We start from the raw sequence: 25,827 nt of genomic DNA, 5'->3' as shown, positions 1-25,827 counted from the left end.
GACTACTTGGTAGTCCGTTCTGTTTAGAGGATATCCCAGAATGCAACTGGACACTTAAAATGACTACCCTTGCGGTGTTGCGTTCATTTTTGGATAATTCGGGGGCAAATTCCTTGTTTTTTTCATTACAACAAGTATATGTTTGTGTAAGAGCCACCTTCTTCTATATATTGTCATGTTATTACGTCAGGTGTCCACGGGTGGCAGTATAACATTATCTAAGCACAGGTGTATGTAGTTAGGAATCAGGCGGGAGATCGTGTGGTTTCTTTCCGGTCTTGTTGACCCACATAAACCTACTTTTTTCTTACCAGTACGCTCATGTTTTGTAACATTTAATGTTGTTCAATGGGAAACTCACCCAGCGACACAACAATACCATTAAGAGGTACCACAGCCAACAGGATTACACAAGTCCAAACCGCCATCTTTCTCTGGAAAAGACGAGAAGAAAAAAAGGAAACAAGCTGGATTCATGGAGAAAAGGACACATGTAAATATTTGTTGGGAAAATGATAAATAACTATGTTAAAGACACCTTTTGGGGCAACTCCTCTGCCACACCTGCTGCTGATTACCTGCCACATGTCCTCCATCCATCAATGTCTTCTCTGGTAAGTTGAGTAAGTACATGAGCCACCACTTTTAACAAGAAATATCCAGAAAATACTCCATTTGCATGTTGTGACTTGATTATTACCCAGCTATTAGTGATACTGTGAGCACAAACGCAGACAAAGTCAGTGACGTGCGGTCAGGGTAGGCAAGTGAGGCAGTGCCTCACCTTGCCACTAGGGAGGGGGGGTAACAGGCTTAACCATGAGATGTTCAAAAACGAAGTAATAAAATACATTTTAATATTTCTCTTTTTTTCTATGTTTTTTTTTTAATGTGATTTTGGTGTGGTTCCTGTATATGTTGATAGTTTTCATGGTCAAAATTGCAGAAATTCCGTGTTTCCTGATGAAAAAAATGCGTCAGACAAGAAATGAGGCAGACACAGGTGGTGCCTCCACGGCTACACACTAAGTGTATTGGGCGCATACCTTGATTGATTGAAACTAGAGATGGCCGATGGCCGATAAATGCTTTAAAATGTAATATCGGAAAATATCGGTATCGTTTTATTATTATCGGTATTGTTTTTATTTTTTTATTTTTTTTATTAAATCAACATAAAAAACACAATATACACTTACAATTAGTGCACCAACCCAAAAAACCTCCTTCCCCTATTTACACTTATTCACACAAAAGGGTTGTTTCTTTCTGTTATTAATATTGTAGTTCCTACATTATATATCAATACAGTCTCCAAGGGATACAATCCGTAAGCACACATGATTGTGCGTGCTGCTGGTCCACTAATAGTACTAACCTTTAACACAGGGGTGCTCACACTTTTTCTGCAGGCGAGCTACTTTTCAATTGATCAAGTCGTGGGGATCTACCTCATTCATATATATAATTTATATTTACTTATTTATGAAACATATGTTTTTGTTAACAAGTTAAAGGTGTTTAATGATAATACAAGCATGTTTAACACATATAGTTAATATTGTTAATAAATTAAAGGTGTTTAATGAAAATACACGTTTGTTTAATACATATAGTTAATATTGTTAACAAGTTAAAGGTGATTAATGATAATACAAGCATGTTTAACACATATAGTTAATATTGTTAAGTTTAAGGTGTTTAAAGATAATGCAAACATGTTTAACACATATAGTTAATATTGTTAAGAAGTTAAAGATGTTTAGTGATAATGCAAGCATGTTTAACACATATAGTTAATATTGTTAATAAATTAAAGGTGTTTAATGATAATACAAGCATGTTTAACACATATAGTTAATATTGTTAAGTTTAAGGTGTTTAAAGATAATACAAGCATGTTTAACACTTATAGTTAATATTGGTAATAAGTTAAAGGTGTTTAAAGATAATACAAGCATGTTTAACACATAGTTAATATTGTTAATAAGTTAAAAGTGTTTAGAGATAATACAAGCATGTTTAACACATATAGATTCCTTTCTTTCATGAAGACAAGAATATAAGTTGGTGTATTACCTGATTCTGATGACTTGCATTGATAGGAATCAGACAGTAGTGCTGATAAGGTCCGCATTTTCGAATGGAGGAGAAAAAAAGTCCTCCTTTCTGTCCAATACCACATGAAAGTGGTTGGTTTTTGGCATTTTATTTATCCAGCTTCCGTACTCCTCTGTATACACTTTACAAGAAATACATTGGCGGCAAACTCCGTAGCTTGCTAGCTTGTGCACGCCAGCTTTCTGAGACTCTTATTTTGGTAGCGCAGGCAGGATGAAGTAGCGCTTTTATTGTGCAACTGTGCAGTCGGTCTTTGGAGTTTTGACGACAGGTACGGCGCCAGAGTCTGTTGAAATAAAGTGTTTCTCGCCTTCCAGTCGGTAATTTTAATGAGCTGGTGGCAGCCAGCGTCATCTCAGAAGACCCTCGGGTGCCGTGAATGTCAATCAAGTGACGAAAGTGACGTCATAGTGAAGATTTATGATCGCTCATTTTTAGGACTATTTTTTTAATGGCTGGCTGGTGATCGACTGACACACCCTCCGAGATCGACCGGTAGCTCGCGATCGACGTAATGAGCACCCCTGCTTTAACAGTTAATTTTACTCATTTTCATTAATTACTAGTTTCTTTGTAACTGTTATATTGGTTTACTTCATTTTTTATTCAAGAAAATGTTAATTTATTTATCTTATTTTATTTTATTAATTAAAAAAAAAAAAGGACCTTATCTTCACCATACCTGGTTGTCCAAATTAGGCATAATAATGTGTTAATTCCACGACTGTATACATCAGTATCGGTTGGTATCTATAATTAAAGAGTTGGACAATATCGGATATCGGCAAAAAGCCATTATCGGACATCCCTAATTGAAACGTTTATTAGTGTGTACAGCTCTGGTAATGGGTACATTCGCACCCACCTGCACAAATGTACTTCAAAATGTAACAATCAAAATAAACATGACTTTTTTTTTGTTTACTAGGGTATGCATATATAATATGGACTAGTTTGACCATTTAAAATCAATGATAATAAAAAGGAGGTGCTTGGAAATAGCATAAAAATGCCCCAAAAACTTGGAAAAAACGCGATTCATAGCGTTACTTTTTGGTGAAATCATCATGAGCGTTCTGTTCAGGTATATTTCTTTTATATTTTGATAAATCATCATATTTATGTATTACTAAATTTAAATAGGTATTGATCAATCTTTAAGCTGTGTGTATTTGATTTCAGTTTGCTTTTGACATCTTATTTAGAACTGTAGTTGAAACTTTTACAACCTTGTGTTTTTCTCATGATGGCGTAACCAAACTAGATTATTTTGTATATTTATTCCCTTTTTTACATTTAGTATATTTAAATATACTGTGTTTTATGCTTTTTTCTTTTTGGAACATGTACTATCCATGTAATAAAGTCCCATATACAATTATGTTTCTAGCAATACTTTAATTTTGCCTTTGAAAGTAACCTCCAATGTACATTAGTGGAGCTGTACACTAGTACCGTATTTTTCGGACTATAAGTCGCAGTTTTTTTCATAGTTTGGCCGGGCTCCAGTGCGACTTATATGTTTTTTTCCTTCTTTATTATGCATTTTCGGCAGGTGCGACTTATACTCCGAAACATACGGTAGATTGCACAGTACAGTACATATTCCGTACAATTGACCACTAAATGGTAACACCCGAATACGTTTTTCAACTTGTTTAAGTCGGGGTCCACATTAATCAATTCATGGTAAGTACCTCTGCCTCTATGTAGGGGGCGATATATTGTCAACTTCCATCCATCTATTTTCTACCGCTTGTCCCTTTCGGGGTTGCGGGGGGTGCTGGAGCCTATCTCAGCTGCATTCGGGCGGTAGGCGGGGTACACCCTGTACAAGTCACCACCTCATCGCAGGGCCAACACAGACAACATTCACACTCACATTCACACACTAGGGCCAATTTAGTTGCAGTTCATGAACTGCCAACACCGGTTTACCCTTAAGAAGTAGAAGAAGGAAACAGACAACTGTGATGCTTTTTCGTCCAAAATATGGAGGATTTGATTTCTAACATAAGGAATTTTTCAAGACTGGACTTTCCATCAAAGCAAGAAGTCATTAATATTGGGAGACCAACGCCCGAGCTGCCAGATTTGATTCAAACGTGTGTGGTCCGAGGACAGAAAATAACTTGTTCATTTCAAAAGGATTGATATAGTGGTAAAGAATGGCTTTGTGGCTGTGCTACAAAAAACGTCTTTGTTTCTTTCCCGGCCTTTTTATTCTCAATGAGTGACCGTGTTTGGACCCAAATGGGAAATACTGATCTGAAAAACCTGCCAAAAAGCCTCGAAGAACATGAAAGCTCATCTGCCCAAATTCAAGGTCAGATTTCTTTCAAAACGTTTGGTATATCATATATTGATCTGGCTCTAAATGAGACTAAATATCAGCATCCACAATGTAAAGGAAATTCGTGAGATATCAAAAGAGCTGATGCTACCACTTGCTTTTGGGGGAAACACGAGCTTGCATTTGGTGGTAATGATGTGAGTGCAAGCTCCTCCAATCGTGGGGAATTATGTGGAACTATTGCACTTTTATGCAGCTAAATATCTGGAAACATCCACCGTGTTAACTGACACATCAAACAGAATAGAGAATGATTTGATAAGCAGTAGGTGATGTGATCAGAAATGACATTAAAAAGGAGATTAAAGTAGCAATATTTGTCGGAGTGGAGGTGGATGAGACAACGGATGCCACAAATAAAGCCCAAATATTTGTCATTTTACGTTAGGTGACTATAAAGGAAGGTGGCAGCGATGTGAAGGAGGTCGTTTTTTACATTGAAAATAATCAAAACATACAGTCGGAATAGGACTGACCAAGGACTATCTGTGTTGGCCGTGCAATGGGGTGGCGACTTGTCCAGGGTGTACCCCGCCTACCGCCCGAATGCAGCTGAGATAGGCTCCAGCGACCCCAAAAAAGGACAAGCGGTAGAAAATGGATGGATGGAAGGACGACTTTCTTCCCTTCTTGTTTCCGGATGAGATGCAGCTCCGTTATTGATTGAAGTAAAGTCTGAATGTCATTAAAACAGTTAGCTCCATCTTTGGACACTTCTTCCACTCCTGTCCTTGCACGCTACACCGCTACAACAAAGATGATGGGGAGAAGACACTGCCGAAGGTGAGCCGCGTTTTTTTGATTGATTGAAACTTTTATTAGTAGATTGCACAGTACAGTACATATTCCGTACAATTGACCACTAAATGGTAACACCCGAATAAGTTTTTCAACTTGTTTAAGTCGGGGTCCAAGTAAATCAATTCATGGTAGTGTAAATAAGACCGCCCACAGAACGGCGCACCCGGAAGCGACTTTCAGAAAGCGGCTTGAAGATGATCTGTAAAACATAATCTATGCACAATAGTGACAGTTTGTAATGCTGTCTGAAAAAATGATGCAATGTTTAAGAACACAGTCAGTAAAATGGCTTACTTACAACAATCAGGGTTTTAACATTGTTTTTTTTTTTAAGTAACATTTGTCTGCAAGTAGATGTTCTAAACAATCAGGTAATGTATTTTTATAAGGAAAACAAATGTTCAATTACCCCCCCCCCCCCCAAAATTGCTAAAAACAGACAGACAATGCATCATAGTTACACAGCGGGCTGGCTCAGGGTGGAGGACAGAGTAAAACAACTTGCACTGAGCCTTGTCTATAAAATTCGCTACACCGCCCTGATACCGAAGTACATGTCAAACTACTTCCTTAACATAAATGACCGCCATAACCACAACACCAGAGGGAGCTCCACTAACCACGTTAACTTATTACCTCACTCTTCACCACCTCAATAATTGTGCTCTGGACATTGCATTGCTGCAACATCAACGTAACACCCATCAGACATCTGACTGTTCCCACCCCCACGTCCTTCTTATCGCGATCTTCCTGACAATGCTAGTGCAGGTAAACTATTGTCAACCTGCACATCAATGCAGTTTCTATGCCGCTGGACAAAGCTCAAACAAAATCTCGTTGTTCATGTATGACTTAAGTGTTGTTATGACAATGACAATAAAGGAATTGATTGATTAAACCCAGATTCCGATCTAATAAAGGTCTTAACTCATTCTCTTTCTATGCCACATCAATATGGAATGCACTCCCAACAGGTGTAAAAGAAAGGGCATCTCTATCCTCCTTCAAAACCACACTAAAAGAACACCTCCAGGCAACTTCAACCCTAAACTAACACCCTCCCTTCTTCATCATACCTCTTCGGATTGTAAATAATCAAATGTAGATACTTTTTCTTATACTTTCTGATCTCTCTCTGTGTCCACTACTTGCTGTACATATCCTACCAAGTCAGTCCTACACTGTTCCAATGTCCATTTCTCTGATGATGCAATTGTTGATGACTGAAGTGTTGATACCATACTTGCCAACCTTGAGACCTCCGATTTCGGGAGGTGGGGGGCGTGGTCAGGGGTGGGGCGGGGCGTGGTTGGGGTGGGGGCATGGTTGGGGGCGTGGTTAAGAGGGGAGGAGTATATTTACAGCTAGAATTCACCAACTCGAGTATTTCATATATATATATATATACCGTATATATATATATATATATATATATATGAAATACTTGACTTTCAGTGAATTCCAGCTATATATATATTTATTTATTTTATTATATATATAAATAAAAGAAATACTTGAATTTCAGTGTTCATTTATTTACACATATACACACACATGACACTCATCTACTCACTGTTGTACTTGAAAGTACAATGCAATACAATTCCGTGGCAATGGCACCTATCAAATACACAGTAATGAAAACACAGTTGTTCTACTAACTGTACTGTGTGTTATGAGAGTAGAGTATGTGTGTGTGTGGCCCTTTAATAGGTGACAGCATGTGAGGTGAGTGATGTCAGTGAGTGTGTGGGCGAGAGAAGAGAGGGAGCGGTAGCATGAGTGCGGGGAGGGACTAGTTGGTTTTGTGTCGGATTGGCTGTGTGCAAGCAATCAATAAAGCAAGATTTGCAACTAATCGCTGGACTCATCATTCACCCTAAAGTCGTCCGCTGTGGAGACCCACTGCCGGGTAAGGGTGTTGCCCCGAGCATACATCGGCCCTGGAGAAGTGTTTCCCCTGGCTCTTCGACTATGGTCTCGTTCTTCTGCTTCGTCTCCTTGTGTGCGCACACTGGACTCAGGTCCGCATGGAGCTGGAGGGGGCGTGGCCTCCAGCTCCGGCTGAATTCCGGGAGATTTTTGGGAGAAAATATCTTCCGGGAGGTTTTTGGGAGAGGCGCTGAATTTCGGGAGTCTCCCAGAAAATCCGGGAGGGTTGGCAAGTATGGTTGATACCAACCAAATCTAACCCCCCCCCCCCCTATATCCCACACCCCGGATTGTAAATAATGTAAATAATTCAATGTATATACTCTGATGATTATCTTGTGTGATGACTGTATTATGAAAATAGTATATATCTGTATCATGAATGAATTTAAGTGGACCCCGACTTAAACAAGTTGAAAAACGTATTTGCGTGTTACCATTTAGTGGTCAATTGTACGGAATATGTACTATACTGTGCAATCTACTAATAAAAGTCTCTATCAATCAATCAATCAAAGCGGCAGCCATTTTAACAGTCCCGTTGCATTCTGGGGAAAAAACAACACTTAAATAAGTAATGTATTTAGATGCCTTAAAATACTTAGTGCAGTTTAGTAGTGGTTTTATCTGAATGAAGAAGGAAACTTTAAATGTTACTTCTAACACAAGGCATAGCAGTGCTGCATCAGACTTCTTGTTTTTCTGGACATTGTCTTTTTGTTAAATTTTAGCATGTAAACTTTTTTTTTAAAACAATTTTACAGCCGAACACCTGAAATCCATATAACATGGTACTTGACACATGCTAACTATTAGCATTCTAACTTCTTTAGCTGTATGCCCTAGAGCAGGGGTCACCAACGCGGTGCCCGCGGGCACCAGGTAGCCCGTAAGGACCAGATGAGTAGCCCGCTGGCCTGTTCTAAAAATAGCTCAAATAGCAGCACTTACCAGTGAGCTGCCTCTATTTTTTAAATTGTATTTATTTACTAGCAAGCTGGTCTCGCTTTGCTCGACATTTTTAATTCTAAGAGAGACAAAACTCAAATAGAATTTGAAAATCCAAGAAAATATTTTAAAGACTTGGTCTTCACTAACTGACAAAGAAACAGATAACAGATTTGGTGTCCAGTTCAAAGTGTGACATGATTTATTTAAAAATTTGAGAGTTGACTTTTGTATTATACAAGAGTTATTATTTGTACAAACATGGTACAAAGTAATTCATGATTTGTTAAAACATGTCAGTGGCTAGCTAGTTAAAATGGGATATTGTGATTTCACAAGACTGTCTTAGCAGTGATCATTTGAAAATGTTCAATTTGAAAAATGTGCACTTAGAGAAAATATAAAAATAAAGTGTTGCATATCGATATTTATCTGTTGCTATATATATTGTGAGAAATCATTAAGATGATCAGTGTTTCCACAAAGATATATATAATTATTAATAATAACATAGAGTTAAAGGTAAATTGAGCAAATTGGCTATTTCTGACAATTTATTTAAGTGTGTATCAAACTGGTAGCCCCTGCGATGAGGTGGCGACTTGTCTAGGGTGTACCCCGCCTTCCGCCCGATTGTAGCTGAGATAGGCTCCAGCGCCCCCCGCGACCCCAAAGGGAATAATCCATCCATCCATCCATCTTCTTCCGCTTATCCGAGGTCGGGTCGCGGGGGCAGCAGCCTAAGCAGGGAAGCCCAGACTTTCCTCTCCCCAGCCACTTCGTCCAGCTCCTCCCGGGGGATCCCGAGGCGTTCCCAGGCCAGCCGGGAGACATAGTCTTCCCAACGTGTCCTGGGTCTTCCCCGTGGCCTCCTACCGGTTGGACGTGCCCTAAACACCTCCCGAGGGAGGCGTTCGGATGGCATCCTGACCAGATGCCCGAACCACCTCATCTGGCTCCTCTCGATGTGGAGGAGCAGTGGCTTTACTTTGAGCTCCCCCCGGATGGCAGAGCTTCTCACCCTATCTCTAAGGGAGAGCCCCGCCACCCGGCGGAGGAAACTCATTTCGGCCGCCTGTACCCGTGATCTTGTCCTTTCGGTCATAACCCAAAGCTCATGACCATAGGTAAGGATGGGAACGTAGATCGACCGGTAAATTGAGAGCTTTGCCTTCCGGCTCAGCTCCTTCTTCACCACAACGGATCGATGTAGCGTCCGCATTACTGAAGATGCCGCACCGATCCGCCTGTCGATCTCACGATCCACTTTTCCCTCACTCGTGAACAAGACTCCTAGGTACTTGAACTCCTCCACTTGGGGCAGGGTCTCCTCCCCAACCCGGAGATGGCACTCCACCCTTTTCCGGGCGAGAACCATGGACTCGGACTTGGAGGTGCTGATTCTCATCCCAGTCGCTTCACACTCTGCTGCAAACCGATCCAGTGAGAGCTGAAGATCCTGGCCAGATGAAGCCATCAGGACCACATCATCTGCAAAAAGCAGAGACCTAATCCTGCAGCCACCAAACCGGATTCCCTCAACGCCTTGACTGCGCCTAGAAATTCTGTCCATAAAAGTTATGAGCAGAATCGGTGACAAAGGGCAGCCTTGGCGGAGTCCAACCCTCACTGGAAACGTGTCCGACTTACTGCCGGCAATGTGGACCAAGCTCTGACACTGATCGTACAGGGAGCGGACAGCCACAATCAGACAGTCCGATACCCCATACTCTCTGAGCACTCCCCACAGGACCTCCCGAGGGACACGGTCAAATGCCTTCTCCAAGTCCACAAAGCACATGTAGACTGGTTGGGCAAACTCCCATGCACCCTCAAGGACCCTGCCGAGAGTATAGAGCTGGTCCACAGTTCCACGACCAGGACGAAAACCACACTGTTCCTCCTGAATCCGAGGTTCGACTATCCGGCGTAGCCTCCTCTCCAGTACACCTGAATAGACCTTACCGGGAAGGCTGAGGAGTGTGATCCCACGATAGTTGGAACACACCCTTCGGTTCCCCTTCTTAAAGAGAGGAACCACCACCCCGGTCTGCCAATCCAGAGGTACCGCCCCCGATGTCCACGCGATGCTGCAGAGTCTTGTCAACCAAGACAGCCCCACAGCATCCAGAGCCTTAAGGAACTCCGGGTGGATCTCGTCCACCCCCGGGGCCCTGCCACCAAGGAGCTTTTTAACTACCTCAGCAACCTCAGCCCCAGAAAAAGAAGAGCCCACCACAGATTCCCCAGGCACTGCTTCCTCATAGGAAGACGTGTCGGTGGGATTGAGGAGGTCTTCGAAGTATTCCCTCCACCGATCCACAACATCCGCAGTCGAGGTCAGCAGAACACCATCCGCACCATACACGGTGTTGACAGTGCACTGCTTCCCCTTCCTGAGGCGGCGGATGGTGGTCCAGAATCGCTTCGAAGCCGTCCGGAAGTCGTTTTCCATGGCCTCGCCGAACTCCTCCCATGTCCAAGTTTTTGCCTCCGCAACCGCTGAAGCCGCACACCGCTTGGCCTGTCGGTACCTGTCCGCTGCCTCCGGAGTCCTATGAGCCAAAAGAACCCGATAGGACTCCTTCTTCAGCTTGACGGCATCCCTCACCGCCGGTGTCCACCAACGGGTTTTAGGATTACCGCCACGACAGGCACCAACCACCTTGTGGCCACAGCTCCAATCAGCCGCCTCGACAATAGAGGTGCGGAACATGGTCCACTCGGACTCAATGTCTAGCACCTCCCTCGTGACATGTTCAAAGTTCTTCCGGAGGTGGGAATTGAAACTCTCTCTGACAGGAGACTCTGCCAGACGTTCCCAGCAGACCCTCACAATGCGTTTGGGCCTGCCAGGTCTGTCCGGCATCGTCCCCCACCATCGCAGCCAACTCACCACCAGGTGGTGATCGGTAGAAAGCTCCGCCCCTCTCTTCACCCGAGTGTCCAGAACATGAGGCCGCAAATCCAATGACACAACTACAAAGTCGATCGTGGAACTGCGGCCTAGGGTGTCCTGGTGCCAAGTGCACATATGGACACCCTTATGCTTGAACATGGTGTTTGTTATGGACAATCTGTGACGGGCACAAAAGTCCAATAACAAAACACCACTCGGGTTCAGATCCGGGCGGCCATTCTTCCCAATCACGCCTCTCCAGGTTTCACTGTCGTTGCCAACATGAGCGTTGAAGTCACCCAGTAGGACAAGGGAATCACCCGGGGGAGCACTTTCCAGTACTCCCTCGAGTGTATCCAAAAAGGGTGGGTACTCTGAACTGCTGTTTCATCCCCCAAAGGGAATAAGCGGTAGAAAATAGATGGATGGAAACTGGTAGCCCTTCGCATTAATCAGTACCCAAGAAGTAGCTCTTGGTTTCAAAAAAGTTGGTGACCCCTGCCCTAGAGTCATATAACTTGGTACTTGACACATGCTAACTATTTTAGTCAATTTTGCAGCTGAACACCTCAAATTCATACAACACGGTACTTGACACATGCCAACTGTCAACATTAGCATAATGATCTTTTAAGCTCTATGCCTAATAAATAGTCCTATAACTTGGCACTTGAAACTTGCCAAATATTTGAGCCAATTCTAAATGTGTATGCCTCAGAGTCACATAACTTGGTTTTTGACAAATTATATTAGCATGCTAATGTTAGCATTTCTGTTTGGTTTAGCGACACCAAGATCGGCCTCTGGTGGTAGAAAATTTAAACGGTCATGACTTCCTTCCACATCAGGCCTGGGCAATTATTTTGACTCGGGGGCCAAATTTAGGGGAAAATGTGTCTGGGGGCCGGTATAGATATTTTTAGGAACTAATACAAAACCTCACAATGTCTGCTTGAAGGCTAAAAACGTTATGACAGAACGCCTTAAAAAACTAAATGGAACTAAAAAATTTTTTACTGAATGAGACACCCAGAATGTACATGAAAATAAAGAATGTGGGATTTACAATATTAACTATGAACGATAAAACACTGAATATTGACAACATATGAAAGTCACACCCCCTCTCCATCCACATAATTTACAATCTAGCGTAACGCAATAAAAATGCAACAAACACAGTGAAATATGAATGTAAAGGGTAAAAAAACCCCACCTACAATCTGATATATCACTAAGCTTTAGAACTTTGTTGTAAAAATCTCCTTCCGCGTTTGTCCCTGACACCCACATTTCAGGCTGGCCGCGCTGAAACACTCTGTGGAAACGCTCCCCACCCACATTGCTTGGTGCCTCGTCTGAGCTGCTGTGACTTGGATTACCATAGTAACTAGTAGAGATGCGCGGTTTGCGGACACAACCGCGGAGTCCGCGGATTATCCGCGGATCGGGCGGATGAAATTAAAAAAAATAAGATTTTATCCGCTCGCGGGTCGGGTCGGGCGGATTAATTAGATATTTTTTTAATTTTTTTTTTTGCGGGTGGCAGTTAAACCAATTGGGAAATATATATACATAGTTAAATGTTGTTACCCACATACGAAAAACGAGCAGGCACCTGCTGCATATGCCACAACAGAAGAAAAAGAAAAAAAAGAGATGGACACTTTTACGGAGGGAGAAGGGACGCCTCGCCGGGGTCCGGGACCGAGGCCCCTTCCCCCGAGAGGGCCCCACCGGGAGCCGTAGCTGAGGCGATCCGCGAGAAGGGCCTGACGCACGTCCAGGGTCACTACCGCGCCCACCGCACCGACACCCCGCCTCGTCCGCTTTCGCCGCGGCCGGCGTCACGCGCAGCAGGTAAGCAGCTTACCTGCCCGCCACCCCCGTGGCCGGGGGCTCGTAACATGGGTCACTCCGCGCGCTCCGCCCGCGCAGCTTACCTGCTTGCCACCCCTGTTGCCGGGGGCGCGTAAAAGGGGTCACTCCGCGCTCAGTGCGCTCACGAAAGGGGTGGGGCTCACCCTGGTTGATATAGAGAGCAGGACAGTGGCCATGGAATTTCATTTAAGGTTTGTGATAAACCATCAAACTCATTCGTTAAAAGGACTCTATAGTAATGTAAAGCGAATTTTTCTGGACATTATCATGCAAGAAAAGTTTATTTTTGGGATCGTGATCACCGCGTAATGATTTTTAAAGGTTGCATTACATTATTAACTGTCCCATGTGATCAGCCAGTGCAATTGGAAGTCCATGCTCAATTATTGCCTCCGTAAATAAAACTTCGGCATTTATCACATCCAAAGAATCTGTTTGGGCGACGAAAAACGTTGAAAGTTTTCCACTTGTATCGCTAGCAACGGCATTAGACTTGTGTTTTTTTGTCCCAACGTGGTCTTTTACATCGCTAATTCCTCCGTGTCCGATCGAAAAATCTTGTCTGCACAAGGTGCAATTCGCGTAGTTTTCACCCTTTTTTTTTTTTTAATTAATATTAGATATATAACAACGGGCGGATGGCGGGCGGATGCAGTTCTGATCAAACGTTACATCGGGTGGATGGCGGATGGTTGACGACTTTCTGACGCGGTTGCGGATGAGATAAATTGCCTATCCGCGCATCTCTAGTAACTAGTATATCATGGAAAAGCGCAGATTCCAACTATTTAAATACTTTGTATAGTTCAAGACTTAGGGTAATTTAAAAACATCACTGCTCATCATAATGGCAGCTACAGTTTCCATCTTAAAGATCTAAAAAAAATTATTTGGGAATGTCCGGTGGGCCACATTGAAAAGGTTAACGGGCCATATGTGGCCCCCGGGCCTTAATTTGCCCGGGTCTGTTCCACATGCTCTGGTCTTCCTGAAATGTTGATGGTGGGTGGGGGCATTGGGAAGGATGTGTCTGCCGACTGGCGTAAATCCATAGTAGCACGAAGGTGTGAAGGCTCCTTCATCGCGGCTTGCAGCTTTAATTAGGGCCCGAGCAGCAAGAAGCTGCAAAAGCCCCCATTGAGAAATTGCTTTGTTTATTAATATCCTCCCACTTCGATCGCATTTACAAGGCCTGTAACATGCATGAAAACTCATCAATTTTTGCAAGCATCATGTCTAGTGAAGAATTGTATATTTTTGGGGGCTTGAACACAGAACTTAAAACTTGACCCAGTAGCGCCCCATTAAAAAAATAGAGAAATAACCCCCTGCTACCAGATTCACGTATTATCACGAAAATCGATGGCAAAGTTTATCATAAGAGGAGGCATGTAAGTCTCAAGAAGCCGTATTTGAAAATAAATAGAAAGTCGGTCATCTTGGTTTCCGTCGACCGGGGGTCGTATTTTAACGAACTCCTTCAAGGGACTTTGACCAAAGGAGCCGCGGTTAAAATGGAAGATACTAAACAGAATGGGGACGATAAATTGCGAAGGAAATGTGCCTGCATCATAGGATGTGGATGTGGCATGGAGCCAAACTTTTTATCTGATGGCTCGCCACAACATTTTTAACAACATAAAACTTGAATAATTCGGCTCTAATGCTGGATTGATCAGTAAATATTTGTACTTATTCATAGTGGGCGGAGCCTGGCAGTGAAAACTGCTCCTCGCCATCAATTAAACTGTCATTACGCCACTTTAGATCAGTGCTTCTCAAGTATTTTCTGTGACGCCCCCCCCTTCCACCTCTCCCAGAAAGAAAAAAACATTTTGTGCCCTGCCCACCGCAACTATAAATAGTATCAGTTGTTTATAAAATGTTTATAACTACACCTTTGCTTAACCTTGTATCCTTGTTAACATTAAATGAAAAAAGATCAACCTTCAACAAAGAATAACTTAACTAACATTGTCTTTTGGACTGTAACAGAAATTATTTAAAATGCATCAGGAATGGACGAAACTGCCCAAAGGTAGGTGTGCCAAGCGTGCGTATTTAAAACATTGCTATAAATAAATAAAAATATATAATATATTACTTTAGGTTAGTGGTTCTTAACCTTGTTTGAGGTACCGAACCCCACCAGTTTCATATGTGCATTCACCGAACCCTTCTTTAGTGAAAAATGTAACGTTTTTTTTTTTTTAATTCAAGACAAAGTTATATGTTTTTTTTACTGGTGAACAAAATGAACCGTTCAAAGAACAAAACCAACACAGTGCATAAACTCACAACAAATTACACACCTGCAAATCAGATGGAAAATTAGAGGGAACATTGTTTGGGGGTATCCCTAATACGCCGATAGGGAGAAGTTTTTATTTACAAGATGAGTCGAGTGTGTCTTGACCTCCGCGGCGGAGGCTCCACCGAACTCCTGAGGCCGACTCACCGAACCCCCAGGGTTCGATCGAACCCAGGTTAAGAACCACTGCTTTAGTTCAATGTTTCTCAAATGTTTTTCATATGTAATTGGGCCGCTGGAACATTAACATGTATATGGTTCGCATCAAACCATGTACATGTAGATATTCGGCATACTTGCCAACCCTCCCGGATTTTCCGGGAGACTCCCGAAATTCAGCGGTTCTCCCGAAAACCTCCCAGGACAAATTTTCTCCCGAAAATCTCCCGAAATTCAGGCGGACCTGAGTGACGTGTCGACAGCCTGTTTTCACGTCCGCTTTCCCACAATATAAACAGCCTGCCTGCCAAATCACGTTATAACTGTAGAATGATCGAGGGCGAGTTCTTAGTTTCTTATGTGGGTTTTTTGTTAGGCAGTTTCATTAACGTCCTCCCAGCGCCGCAACAACACACAACAACAGCAGTCACGTTTTTGTCTACCGTAAAGCAGTTCGTCTGCCGTAAGTATGATATTCGGCCTACCATTCTCACTTACGGTTTAGTGACTGCATCTTTGTATTCTTACTGCCCTCTGGGTATTGAAACAGTATCCTGAATCAAAGTAACCGTGTTAACTTTTTTGAGCCAATTTTGCAGCCGAACACTTTAAATTATTATAACACGGTACTTGACACATGCTAACTGTTAGCATTTTAACTTTTAAATGTTAACGCTAACACGCTAACTTGTTTAACTGCTCTTACAGCGGCTCACTTCAGAGTCATAAAACTTGGTCCTCGACAAATGCTAGCTGTTTGCATGCTAACTTTTTTGTAGCCAATTTTCCAGCCGTGCACCTCAGAGTCAGATAACCTGGTACTTGACACATGCTAACTGTTAACATGCTAACTTAAGCATGCTAGCATTCCTGACATTTTTGGTGGGCGGGGTCAGGGCATCAGGAATTACTACGTGACCACAACGTCAAGCTTGCCGGCCGACTCGCGTGAACCCTGCGGTGCATTGGGGGCTCGCAGATTTGATTTATTTTGTTATTGTTTTTAACAACTACCGTATTTTTCAGACTATAAGTCACAGTTTTTTTCATAGTTTGGCCGGGGGTGCGACTTATACTCAGGAGTGACTTATGTGTGAAACTATTAACACATTACCGTAAAATATCAAATAATTTTATCTAGCTCTTTCACGTAAGAGACTAGACGTATAAGATTTCATGGGATTTAGTGATTAGGAGTGACAGATTGTTTGATAAACGTATAGCATGTTCTATATGTTATAGTTATTTGAATGACTCTTACCATAATATGTTACGTTAACATACCAGGCATGTTCTCAGTTGGTTATTTATGCCTCATATAACGTACACTTATGCAGCCTGTTGTTCACTATTCTTTATTTATTTTAAATTGCCTTTCAAATGTCTATTCTTGGTGTTGGGTTTTATCAAATACATTTCCCCCAAAAATGCGACTTATACTCCAGTGCGACTTATATATGTTTTTTTCCTTCTTTATTATGCATTTTTGGCCGGTGCGACTTATACTCCGGAGCGACTTATAGTCCGAAAAATACGGTACTACTACTAAATTGGCCTCTGGCCTGCACTTTGGGCATCCATCCATCCATTTCCAGGGTGTACACCACCTTCCGCCCGAATGTAGCTGAGATAGGCTCCAGCACCCCCCGCACTTTGGGCATGACTGAAATATTAGGACATATTGTCATCCTTTTACAGTTTCTTTTGGATTTTTTATTTTTTTTTTTGTACAAATAAATGTTTTTAATACTTCCATGCATCCATTTTCTACCGCTTGTTCCTTTCGGGGTCGCGGGGATTCTGGAGCCTATTTCAGCTGCATTGGGCGGAAGGCGGCGTACACCCTGGACAAGTCGCCCCCTCATCACAGGGCCAACACAGATACAAGCACAGGTCCGGTAGCATGGATGAAGTGCTGGCTGTCCAGAGTCGGGACCCGGGATGGACCGCTCGCCTGTGCATCGGTTCGGGACATCTCTGCGCTGCTGACCCGTCTCCACTCGGGATGGTCTCCTGCTGGCCCCACTATGGACTGAACTCTCACTATTATGTTAGATCCACTATGGACTGGACTCTCACTATTATGTTAGATCCACTATGGACTGGACTTTCACAATATTATGCTAGACCCACTCGACGTCCATTGCATCCGGTCTCCCCTAGAGGGGGGGTCACCCACATCTGCAGTCCTCTCCAAGGTTTCTCATAGTCATTCACATTGACATCCCACTGGGTTGTGAGTTTTTCCTTGCCCTTTTGTGGGCTCTGAACCGAGGACGTCGTCGTGGCTTGTGCAGCCCTTTGAGACACTTGTGATTTAGGGCTATATAAATACCATACCAACGTTATTTATAAAGCCCTTTAAAAACAAGCACAGTTGAAAAACAAAGGGCTGTACACCAAAAAGAAATAGAGGCAAAGGACAGACTAAAAAATAACATTTAAAACAGAAATAAAAATACACATTGAAAAAGCAAATATAAATTACCCTAAGAACAGTTTGTTAGATAAAAAACAGTTACAAAAGTTAAAAGCTAAAACAGTTTAAAGTCTCATGCTGGGTTAAAAGCCAGTGAATAAAAATGGGTTTTAAGAAGGGTCTTAAAAATAGCTAAAGAAGAGCCTGTCTCACATGGAAATAAACATTGATTGATTGATTGATATTTATAGGTAACATTTTTATTATAGTGGAAAATGTAAATTTGCATGTGCAACTATTTGTATTTATGATCCTGATCCAATTGAATCCGAGTTGCAGTCTATTCACGATATACTGTAGAAGTACACAAATATGTTTCCATTTGCAAATATTGTATTTCATCACCGTTTGGCAAGTAAAGTTGACATTTGTGTGTCGGTTGCTGTATTTAACATTGGAACAGTTAAATGAATGACACCTAAATTCCATTCCATGAAGATTCCATTCGATTATATAATCTTGTCTTGCTGCACGCGTCCTTGAACTAAAATGGGTTATTATTGGTACAATATCACCACACTTGGTGTGTTTTGAATGGTAAATCGACGTCATTATTATTAATATTGACAAAAGTATAGTTCTAGGAAAGAGAAACTGTAGCTTGGGGTGTGAGGGGGGGCTGAGGAGTACGTGTGCGCGCGCGCCCCGGTTCACGCAGCACGTCGGTGGCTGCAACGTGACCGCCTCGTGTGTTACGTTGCCGCAGCCCGCTAAGCCCCGCCCCCTCGGCCCTGCTTGAAACTGTGTCACTGGGTTAAAGTGGCTCGAGCGGCCGGGGCCGGAGGGGCGTGGCCTCAGCCACAGCTCGCTCACATGGGCGAGCCCACGAGCGCGTAGGAACATTGCGTTCTAGTCCGCTCGCACACAACAAGGTGGGGGGGGGAGTTTCTTCCTTTTTCACCCTCCCTCTTTCTAGCTCACCAAGCTCTCTCCAGCACAAGGCGTGAGTCACCAAACCGGACCTGCGGACGACCCACAAACACACTCCTGATGTTTTGAGCCGCGCGGTCGTGTCTTTTTGTGTTTGCTCGGTGTTTCGTCAAATTGCTCGGTCGCCATCTTCTTCCGCTGCAAGTCGACACATTGATTTTCCAACACTTTTTACTTGCTCCGGTGTCTTTTTTTAACCTCGACTGGAGATGCCTGAGGACGTCGGACCAGCTAAACCAGGTGAGTGGACGATATTGGATAACTTCATTAAAAACACTAATAAGGAAATGCGAGCTAAACTATTAGTTGTTTTCCTGTTATAGTTAACCATTGTACTCAACACTATGTTACAATATTGACTACAATTATTTTATTTTCTTGGTGTCGTCAAAGTAAAAGAGTGCAAGTGATTATTATAAAGGAATTAAACTAAATAAGAAGATTAGGCTGCCAGGAAGAGGAAATGGAGCAAATGAATGGCGACCCTCAATTAAAGCCAAGCCGACAAGAGGGCTTTAAACTCAACATGTCACCCACCTTAGGCTCAGACGCTGACAAAAGTAACCCGTTTTGGGGGCGCTGAATCAGCGTTAAGAATGTCAAGTTATCGTTGCTCGTCGTCCACTTTTTGACACAAACAACCGTGTTCTACTTCCTAGCCAGGGCTCACATGGCCAGAGTAGCCTAGCCATGTGCCACTGTGTACACGAGCCCGCCAGCTCGCCTGTGATTGGCCGGGGGGCGGAGACGTGCGCGCACGAGTCCCGGCTGTCCCGGGCGCTGATTGGCCGACGCCGTGCCAGTGGCGTCACTTATTGCATAATCCACGAGTGTACACAGCGGCGTGGTACACGTGAGTCTGCCTTGACCCAGATTGTAGTGCCGCTGCTTGGCGTCCTCCGTGACACATGGCTCTTGTTAGGTAATCACTCACAAAGGTGTGGAGGATTAAAAAAATACAATTAAAAAAAACCACCTTTTTAAGATCTATTTTACCTGGGAGGCTTTCAGGACAAGGCTTGCAAGCAAAGTGGTCTTTATTGTCATTTTTTTCGACATGTGCTTGGCATACATGGGGGAAAAAAGTTTATATATGAATCAAATTATGATCTATATGGGGGAAGAAATAAAATAAAAAAAATAAAAAATTATAGTGCATTTTTTGGGGAAAAATAAACATGCTGCTACTTTTTCATGATTCATATTTTACTCATTTTATAGGATTTTTCTGCAAAATCACCAATCAAATCAACATTTCCTCTTTGTCTTATGAAAACGTCCTAATGCACAGCATCACATCTCAGTCAGCCTAAAATGGCTGCAGGCTTTTTTTTCCCACCCCCGTTTCATTGAGTATTCCCAAGGTGTCGCAGTGCTCTCGTGCAATCCTCTGGTGTGGGTTTTATTTATTTTTTTTGTACATTTTTTGTTTCTTGCAAGCGTTTGTGTTGCTTCACTGACCTCATCTGTGAGAGTCAAGTCAGCATTACCATGCACATGGCTTTGTTATGTAACACATTACCCGACCAGGGAGCCTAAAGGTAATAAAGCAGGTCACTCGAGGTGTGTTCTTCCTGTGACGCACAATCCAGTAATCGTCTTCAAACTAAATGCGACGTCAGGAGGGAAAAAAAATTGTCATCAGAAAACTACATGTTTATGATAAAAAAAAAATATATATATATATATATATATATATATTGTGTTTTCCGAAATATAGAGCGCACCGGGATATAAGTCGCAATTTTACAAGAACACCCCCCCCCCCCCCCCCACCCCCCCGTTTTATCCGTACCCAACTATAAACCGCATAAATATCTGTTGTGAAATGAGGTTTTCTTACACATTTATTTACATATCTTAATTGTTTGCAAACGCCCGGCGACCGCGAAAGTGACAAGCAGTAGAAAATGGAAAGTAGTTTCCAAACGGTGTCTGTAAAAACGGCTGATCAAACACAACCACAGTCATCGTCATGGACCCACTCGCTGCAGAAGCTCGCTCTCCAATCAGCTAAACAGACTCAATAACTCCACGGTGACGTTTCGGTAAAGTTACTGACGAATTTGTGAAACTGAAACCATACAAAAATAACGTCATCGTAAGTTAATAATAATACAGACACTTGTAGATGTGTTAGCATATTTGGCATTGCTAAAGACGCGAGCCTCATTACATTACGATAGCACGTACACAAATGCATGAAAACACTTCTACAAGACATCACAAATGGAACGGTTCAGTAAATAAAAATAATTTTAGTTTGTATTGTAAAACGTTGCTTGTTGTGATGAAAGAAGAATCGGGCAAAAACGCTATGGACAGTTTTACTTCCGGTTCAAGGCATTAAAACAGGAAGTGCATTTTCAACCCGGAATACCTGCCGTGAGGATGGCGCCATAACAAAAACAATAACACATAATTTCAGACCTCTGCTTGGCTTTAATGCACATTATTGAAGACAAAACGTAACAGCCATTAGTGAAAAGAAATCCATAAAATAGCCGCACCGTTTTATAACCCACGGGGTACAAAGTGTAGGAAAAAAGTTTTATAGTCTGGAATGTACGGTGATTGCTAACTTTCTCAACTCTATTTTGTCCTTCTTCAGGTGGAGTCATCGCCTATATCTCCTCAGGCTCCGCCTCCAGCCCAGAGTCCTGCATGAGTACCAGTCCTAGTGCCGGTGGTGGCGGCTTTCTGTCCACGTCGCCCACGCCACCCCGCCCCTCGTTGCCCAGCAGGGCTGTGGGCATGGTGGTGGACATCGCCCCGCCGGCCAAGGGTGGGCCCAGGGCAGGAAGTGGTGTGGAGAAAGCGGGCCGCTCGTCGTCGTCCACCAAAAGCAGCATCACCAGTAAGAAGACGCGATGGTAAAAACACGCTGATGTCACGACGTGCACGCTAGCTTAACGTCCGCGTGTCTTTTTTTTAAAAGAAATCAACGGCATGGTGCTGCTGTGTAAGGTGTGCGGGGACGTGGCGTCCGGCTTTCATTACGGCGTCCATGCGTGCGAAGGATGCAAGGTGAGACTTCAAGTCGCTACCGCTGTCGTGAAGGATTCACATGGCTTTCACTCTACTTAACTTTTGAACCCTTTTTGCTCGTCCAGGGCTTCTTCCGGAGAAGCATCCAGCAGAACATCCAGTACAAGAAGTGTCTCAAGATGGAGAACTGCACCATCATGAGGATCAACAGGAACCGCTGCCAGCAGTGCCGCTTCAAGAAGTGTCTGGCCGTGGGGATGTCCCGAGATGGTGAGCGCTCGCTTTTTCACGACCTCTGCCAGCTGACATCTTTGTCCTTTAGGCATACTTGCCAACCCTCACGATTTTCCCGGGAGACTCACGAATTTCAATGCCCTTCCCAAAAATCTCCCGGGGCAACTGTTCTCCCGAATTTCTCCGGATTTCCACCCGGACAACAATATTGGGGGCGTGCCTTTAAAGGCACTGCCTTTAACATCCTCTACAACCTGTCGTCACGTCCGCTTTTCCTCCATACAAACAGCGTGCCGGCCCAGTCACATAATATATGCGGCTTTTACACACACATAAGTGAATGCAAGACAGGTCACACTGAGAGTGGCCGTATAAACAACTTTAACACTGTCACAAATATGCGCCACACTGTGAACCCACACCAAACAAGAATGACAAACACATTTCGGGAGAACATCCGCACCGTAACACAACAGAACAAATACCCAGAACCCCTTCCGGGACACTACAATATACACCCCCCGCTACCACCAAACCCCGCCCCCCCATCTCCCGAATTCGGAGGTCTCAAGGTTGGCAAGCATGCCTTTAGGTGACGTCTGTGTCTGCCTGCTCTATGCAGAAGATGTCGGTTTTTAGTTTTATTATCCTCACCTGCTGCAAATTGTAAAGGTTAGAGTCCCAGTTTGGTGTGCAGAAAACCAACACGAGGCCCTCTGCTGGTGGAGGTTCATTAATGCAGCAACACACAAATACCGGTACAATGTAATAACATCAGGTGGCCACTAGAGGGAGCCACTCCATTAGTTGGTTGAGACAAACATGCAGCTGATTCAAATCAGATGACAAATGTACTTACAGTAGGGCTACAACAACTAATCGATTCTAAAAATAGTTGGTGATTAATTTATTCATCGATTCGTTGGATCTATGCTATGTGCATGCGCAGAGGCTACTTTTTGTAATTTTTTTTAAAAATATTTATAAACTGCAACATGTACAAACAGTGGAGAAACAATAATCAAAATAAGTATGGTTCCAGTATGCTGTTTTTTTTCAATAAAATACTGGAAAGGATAGAAATGTAGTTTGTCTCTTTTATCCGATTATTAATCGATTAAATGAAGTAATAATCGACAGATTAATCGATTTATCAAATTAGTTGTTAGTTACAGCCCTAACTTACAGTTACATACGTTTCAAGATTATTATTCAATGCATTTAATATAGAATGTTCTTGCAGCGATTGACTATAATGCCGCCATTTTGTGTCCTCAGCTGTCAGATTCGGGCGTATCCCAAAGCGCGAGAAGCAGAGAATGCTGCTGGAGATGCAGAACGCCATGAACAACATGATGAGCAGCAACAGCCAGCTGCACAACATGCTGCACGGCCATCAGAGCCCGCCGCGCCCCACTGACACCAGCCCCTCGCTGTCCTCCTCGGACTCGCCGTCCTGCTCCAGCCCCTCCTCCCCGCAGTGCCGCCAGGATGCCGAGTCGGTGGTCTCCATGGACACCAACTCAAGCTCCGCCTCCTCGTGCTCGTCCGACAGCGGCGAGGACGAGGTCGGCGTGAGCCGGCAGCACCACAATGCCTTCGAGAGGACGCCGCATCAGGAACGCCCGGCCTCTCCGTCGCTCATCGCCACCGACACGGCGGCCGGCAGCGACGGCGGCACACAGGCGTCGCAGCAGCAGAGCTGGAACTGCTGGAACAACGACGTGGTCATGAGGGCCTACCCAGACAGCTCGTACAGCAACAACCAACATGTCAGCAACGCCGCCTTTAACGAGGAGAGGCGGGGGTGTCCACAGCAGCTCAGCGGCGCCCTCGTTTGTCCAATGGACGCCCACCGGCAGCACGCTTACCACAACGGACCAAGCAACAACAGAGCACACCTGGTGAGTCACAAGGCCGTCACATGACCGCTTGGATTTAGTTCCTTTCAGGAAAATTCACCCTTGACCTTCCCTCTCAGGTGTGTCCAATGAACACCTCGCCCTACGTGGACCCCAACAAGCCCAGCCAGGAGATCTGGGAGGAGTTCTCCATGAGCTTCACCCCCGCCGTGCGCGAGGTGGTGGAGTTCGCCAAGAGGATTCCGGGCTTCCGTGATCTCCCCGAGCACGACCAAGTGGGCCTTCTGAAGGCGGGAACCTTTGAGGTAGGACGCCGCCGCTGTCCCGTAACCAATGACATCATCAGCTCACTCACCTCTGATTGGTCCCCCCAGGTGCTGATGGTCAGGTTCGCCTCGCTCTTCAACATGTCCGAGCGCACGGTGACCTTCCTGAGCGGCAGGCACTACAGTCTGGACACGCTCAGGTCGCTCGGCGCCGGCGAGCTTCTCACCTCCATGTGCGAGTTCAGCGAGAAGCTGATGGCGCTGCGGCTCGACCAGGAGGAGATGAGCCTCTTCACCGCCGTGGTGCTCGTTTCCGCCGGTAAGAACGCCGGGCATGAAAGGAACAAATAGACGACCTTCTAGAAGCGAGACGAGCAGCTCACCTCCGTTCCTCTTTCTCAGACCGCTCGGGCATCCAGGACCTGAACGCCGTGGAGGCCCTGCAGGACAAACTGATCCGGGCCCTGCGGAACTTGGTGATGCAGAACCACGGCGAGGAGGCGGCCACCACCTTCACCAAGCTGCTTCTCAAACTCCCCGAGCTGCGCTCCCTCAACAACATGCACTCTGAGGAGCTTCTCTCCTTCAAGGTGCACCCCTGATGACTTTGTGGGCCCGACCCCTCCCCCTCTCTGCATCTGACCAACCCTGTTATGTGTTTATTTTGCCGAATGTATTGCAACTTGTTTTGTATTCTGTTTTGTGTCAAGTGGACCATGCGGGGTTCAGAGAGAAGACCAGTACTGTATTTATAGCGAGGACAAGCTTACGTTGTTGCAAACATGGAGGCACTTTTCCACTTTCTGCAGAAAGAAGAAGCGCAACTTTGCTTTATGCAAGGATTGAACGTTTCCTTTTGTTTCTTCTCGTTTCCTCCAGAAGCCATGTAATGTAAAATGCGAGTGAATGTGAGACACAAGACTTGCATGTTTATTTGCTCTTCGAGAGGCGTGCTCGCGAGGAGGCTAACGTGACGAATGTGCTGCTAATGCATGGCTAAAGTTCTCCTCTCGCCTCACCACGCACCATCTTCCTCCTCTCCATGTGTGTAGTAGTCTTGTGCTCTTTACTTTCATGTACGTGCGTGTGTGCGCCACCTCGCCCGCGCTCCGCCTGACGATTTCTGGAACACTACATTCGCACAAGTTCACCCTGAATCCACCACCTGTGACGGGGCGAGGTCGCACGCAGGCCAAACTTAATCATGGTTATACTTTGTGTTTTTCTAACTTTCCACTTTGTAAGATTTTGTTTTTTTTGTTTTTTTTTGTAATCAAACGTGCTTTCTGCCTGGCACTGAACATGAATCTTGTCATCCATGATGTTGTACTTGGCAACACTGTCACATGTAAATAACTATATATAAATATCTCTTGAACATAGACAAATATGTATAGTATAAATGAATAAATATGGGTGAAGAACGTTGGTTTGGGTTTTTATTGATATACCGGATGAGGGAGCTTTTGTCCACAAGATGGCGCTGTTAGGCATGAAGGTGATCACGTGAGGACAAGCCTGAGAAGGAGCAAAGTACTTAAATAACCATATCCATCCATTTCCTACTGCTTGTCCCTTTTTGGGGGTGCTGGAGCTGCTGCATTCGGGCAGAAGGCGGGTTACACCCTGGACAAGTCGCCCCCTCATCACAGGGCCAACA

At 44.2% G+C, this 25,827-nt stretch overlaps 1 protein-coding gene across 2 annotated transcripts; it reads left to right on the top strand.

Annotated features, from left to right (window-relative positions):
* The first annotated feature begins 249 nt into the window (after nucleotides 1-249).
* On the top strand, nucleotides 250-25,591 carry nr1d2a (nuclear receptor subfamily 1, group D, member 2a). 2 transcript variants are annotated; one of them, XM_061956497.2, is made up of 8 exons: nucleotides 250-614; nucleotides 21,429-21,674; nucleotides 21,756-21,844; nucleotides 21,931-22,075; nucleotides 23,318-23,943; nucleotides 24,021-24,206; nucleotides 24,276-24,486; nucleotides 24,570-25,591. In XM_061956497.2, the coding sequence occupies exons 2-8, from the start codon at nucleotides 21,482-21,484 to the stop codon at nucleotides 24,767-24,769; spliced, it is 1,650 nt and encodes a 549-aa protein (XP_061812481.1). In that variant the 5' UTR covers nucleotides 250-614; nucleotides 21,429-21,481; the 3' UTR covers nucleotides 24,770-25,591. The 2 variants fall into 2 exon arrangements, with proteins under 2 accessions (XP_061812481.1, XP_061812473.1); XM_061956489.2 differs by lacking the exon at nucleotides 250-614 and adding an exon at nucleotides 18,674-19,057.
* The last annotated feature ends 236 nt before the right edge of the window (nucleotides 25,592-25,827 follow it).

This window comes from Nerophis lumbriciformis, linkage group LG04 (assembly GCF_033978685.3).
Source record: "Nerophis lumbriciformis linkage group LG04, RoL_Nlum_v2.1, whole genome shotgun sequence".
NCBI lineage: Eukaryota > Metazoa > Chordata > Actinopteri > Syngnathiformes > Syngnathidae > Nerophis > Nerophis lumbriciformis.
This window is presented reverse-complemented; position numbering and strand designations above follow the sequence as displayed.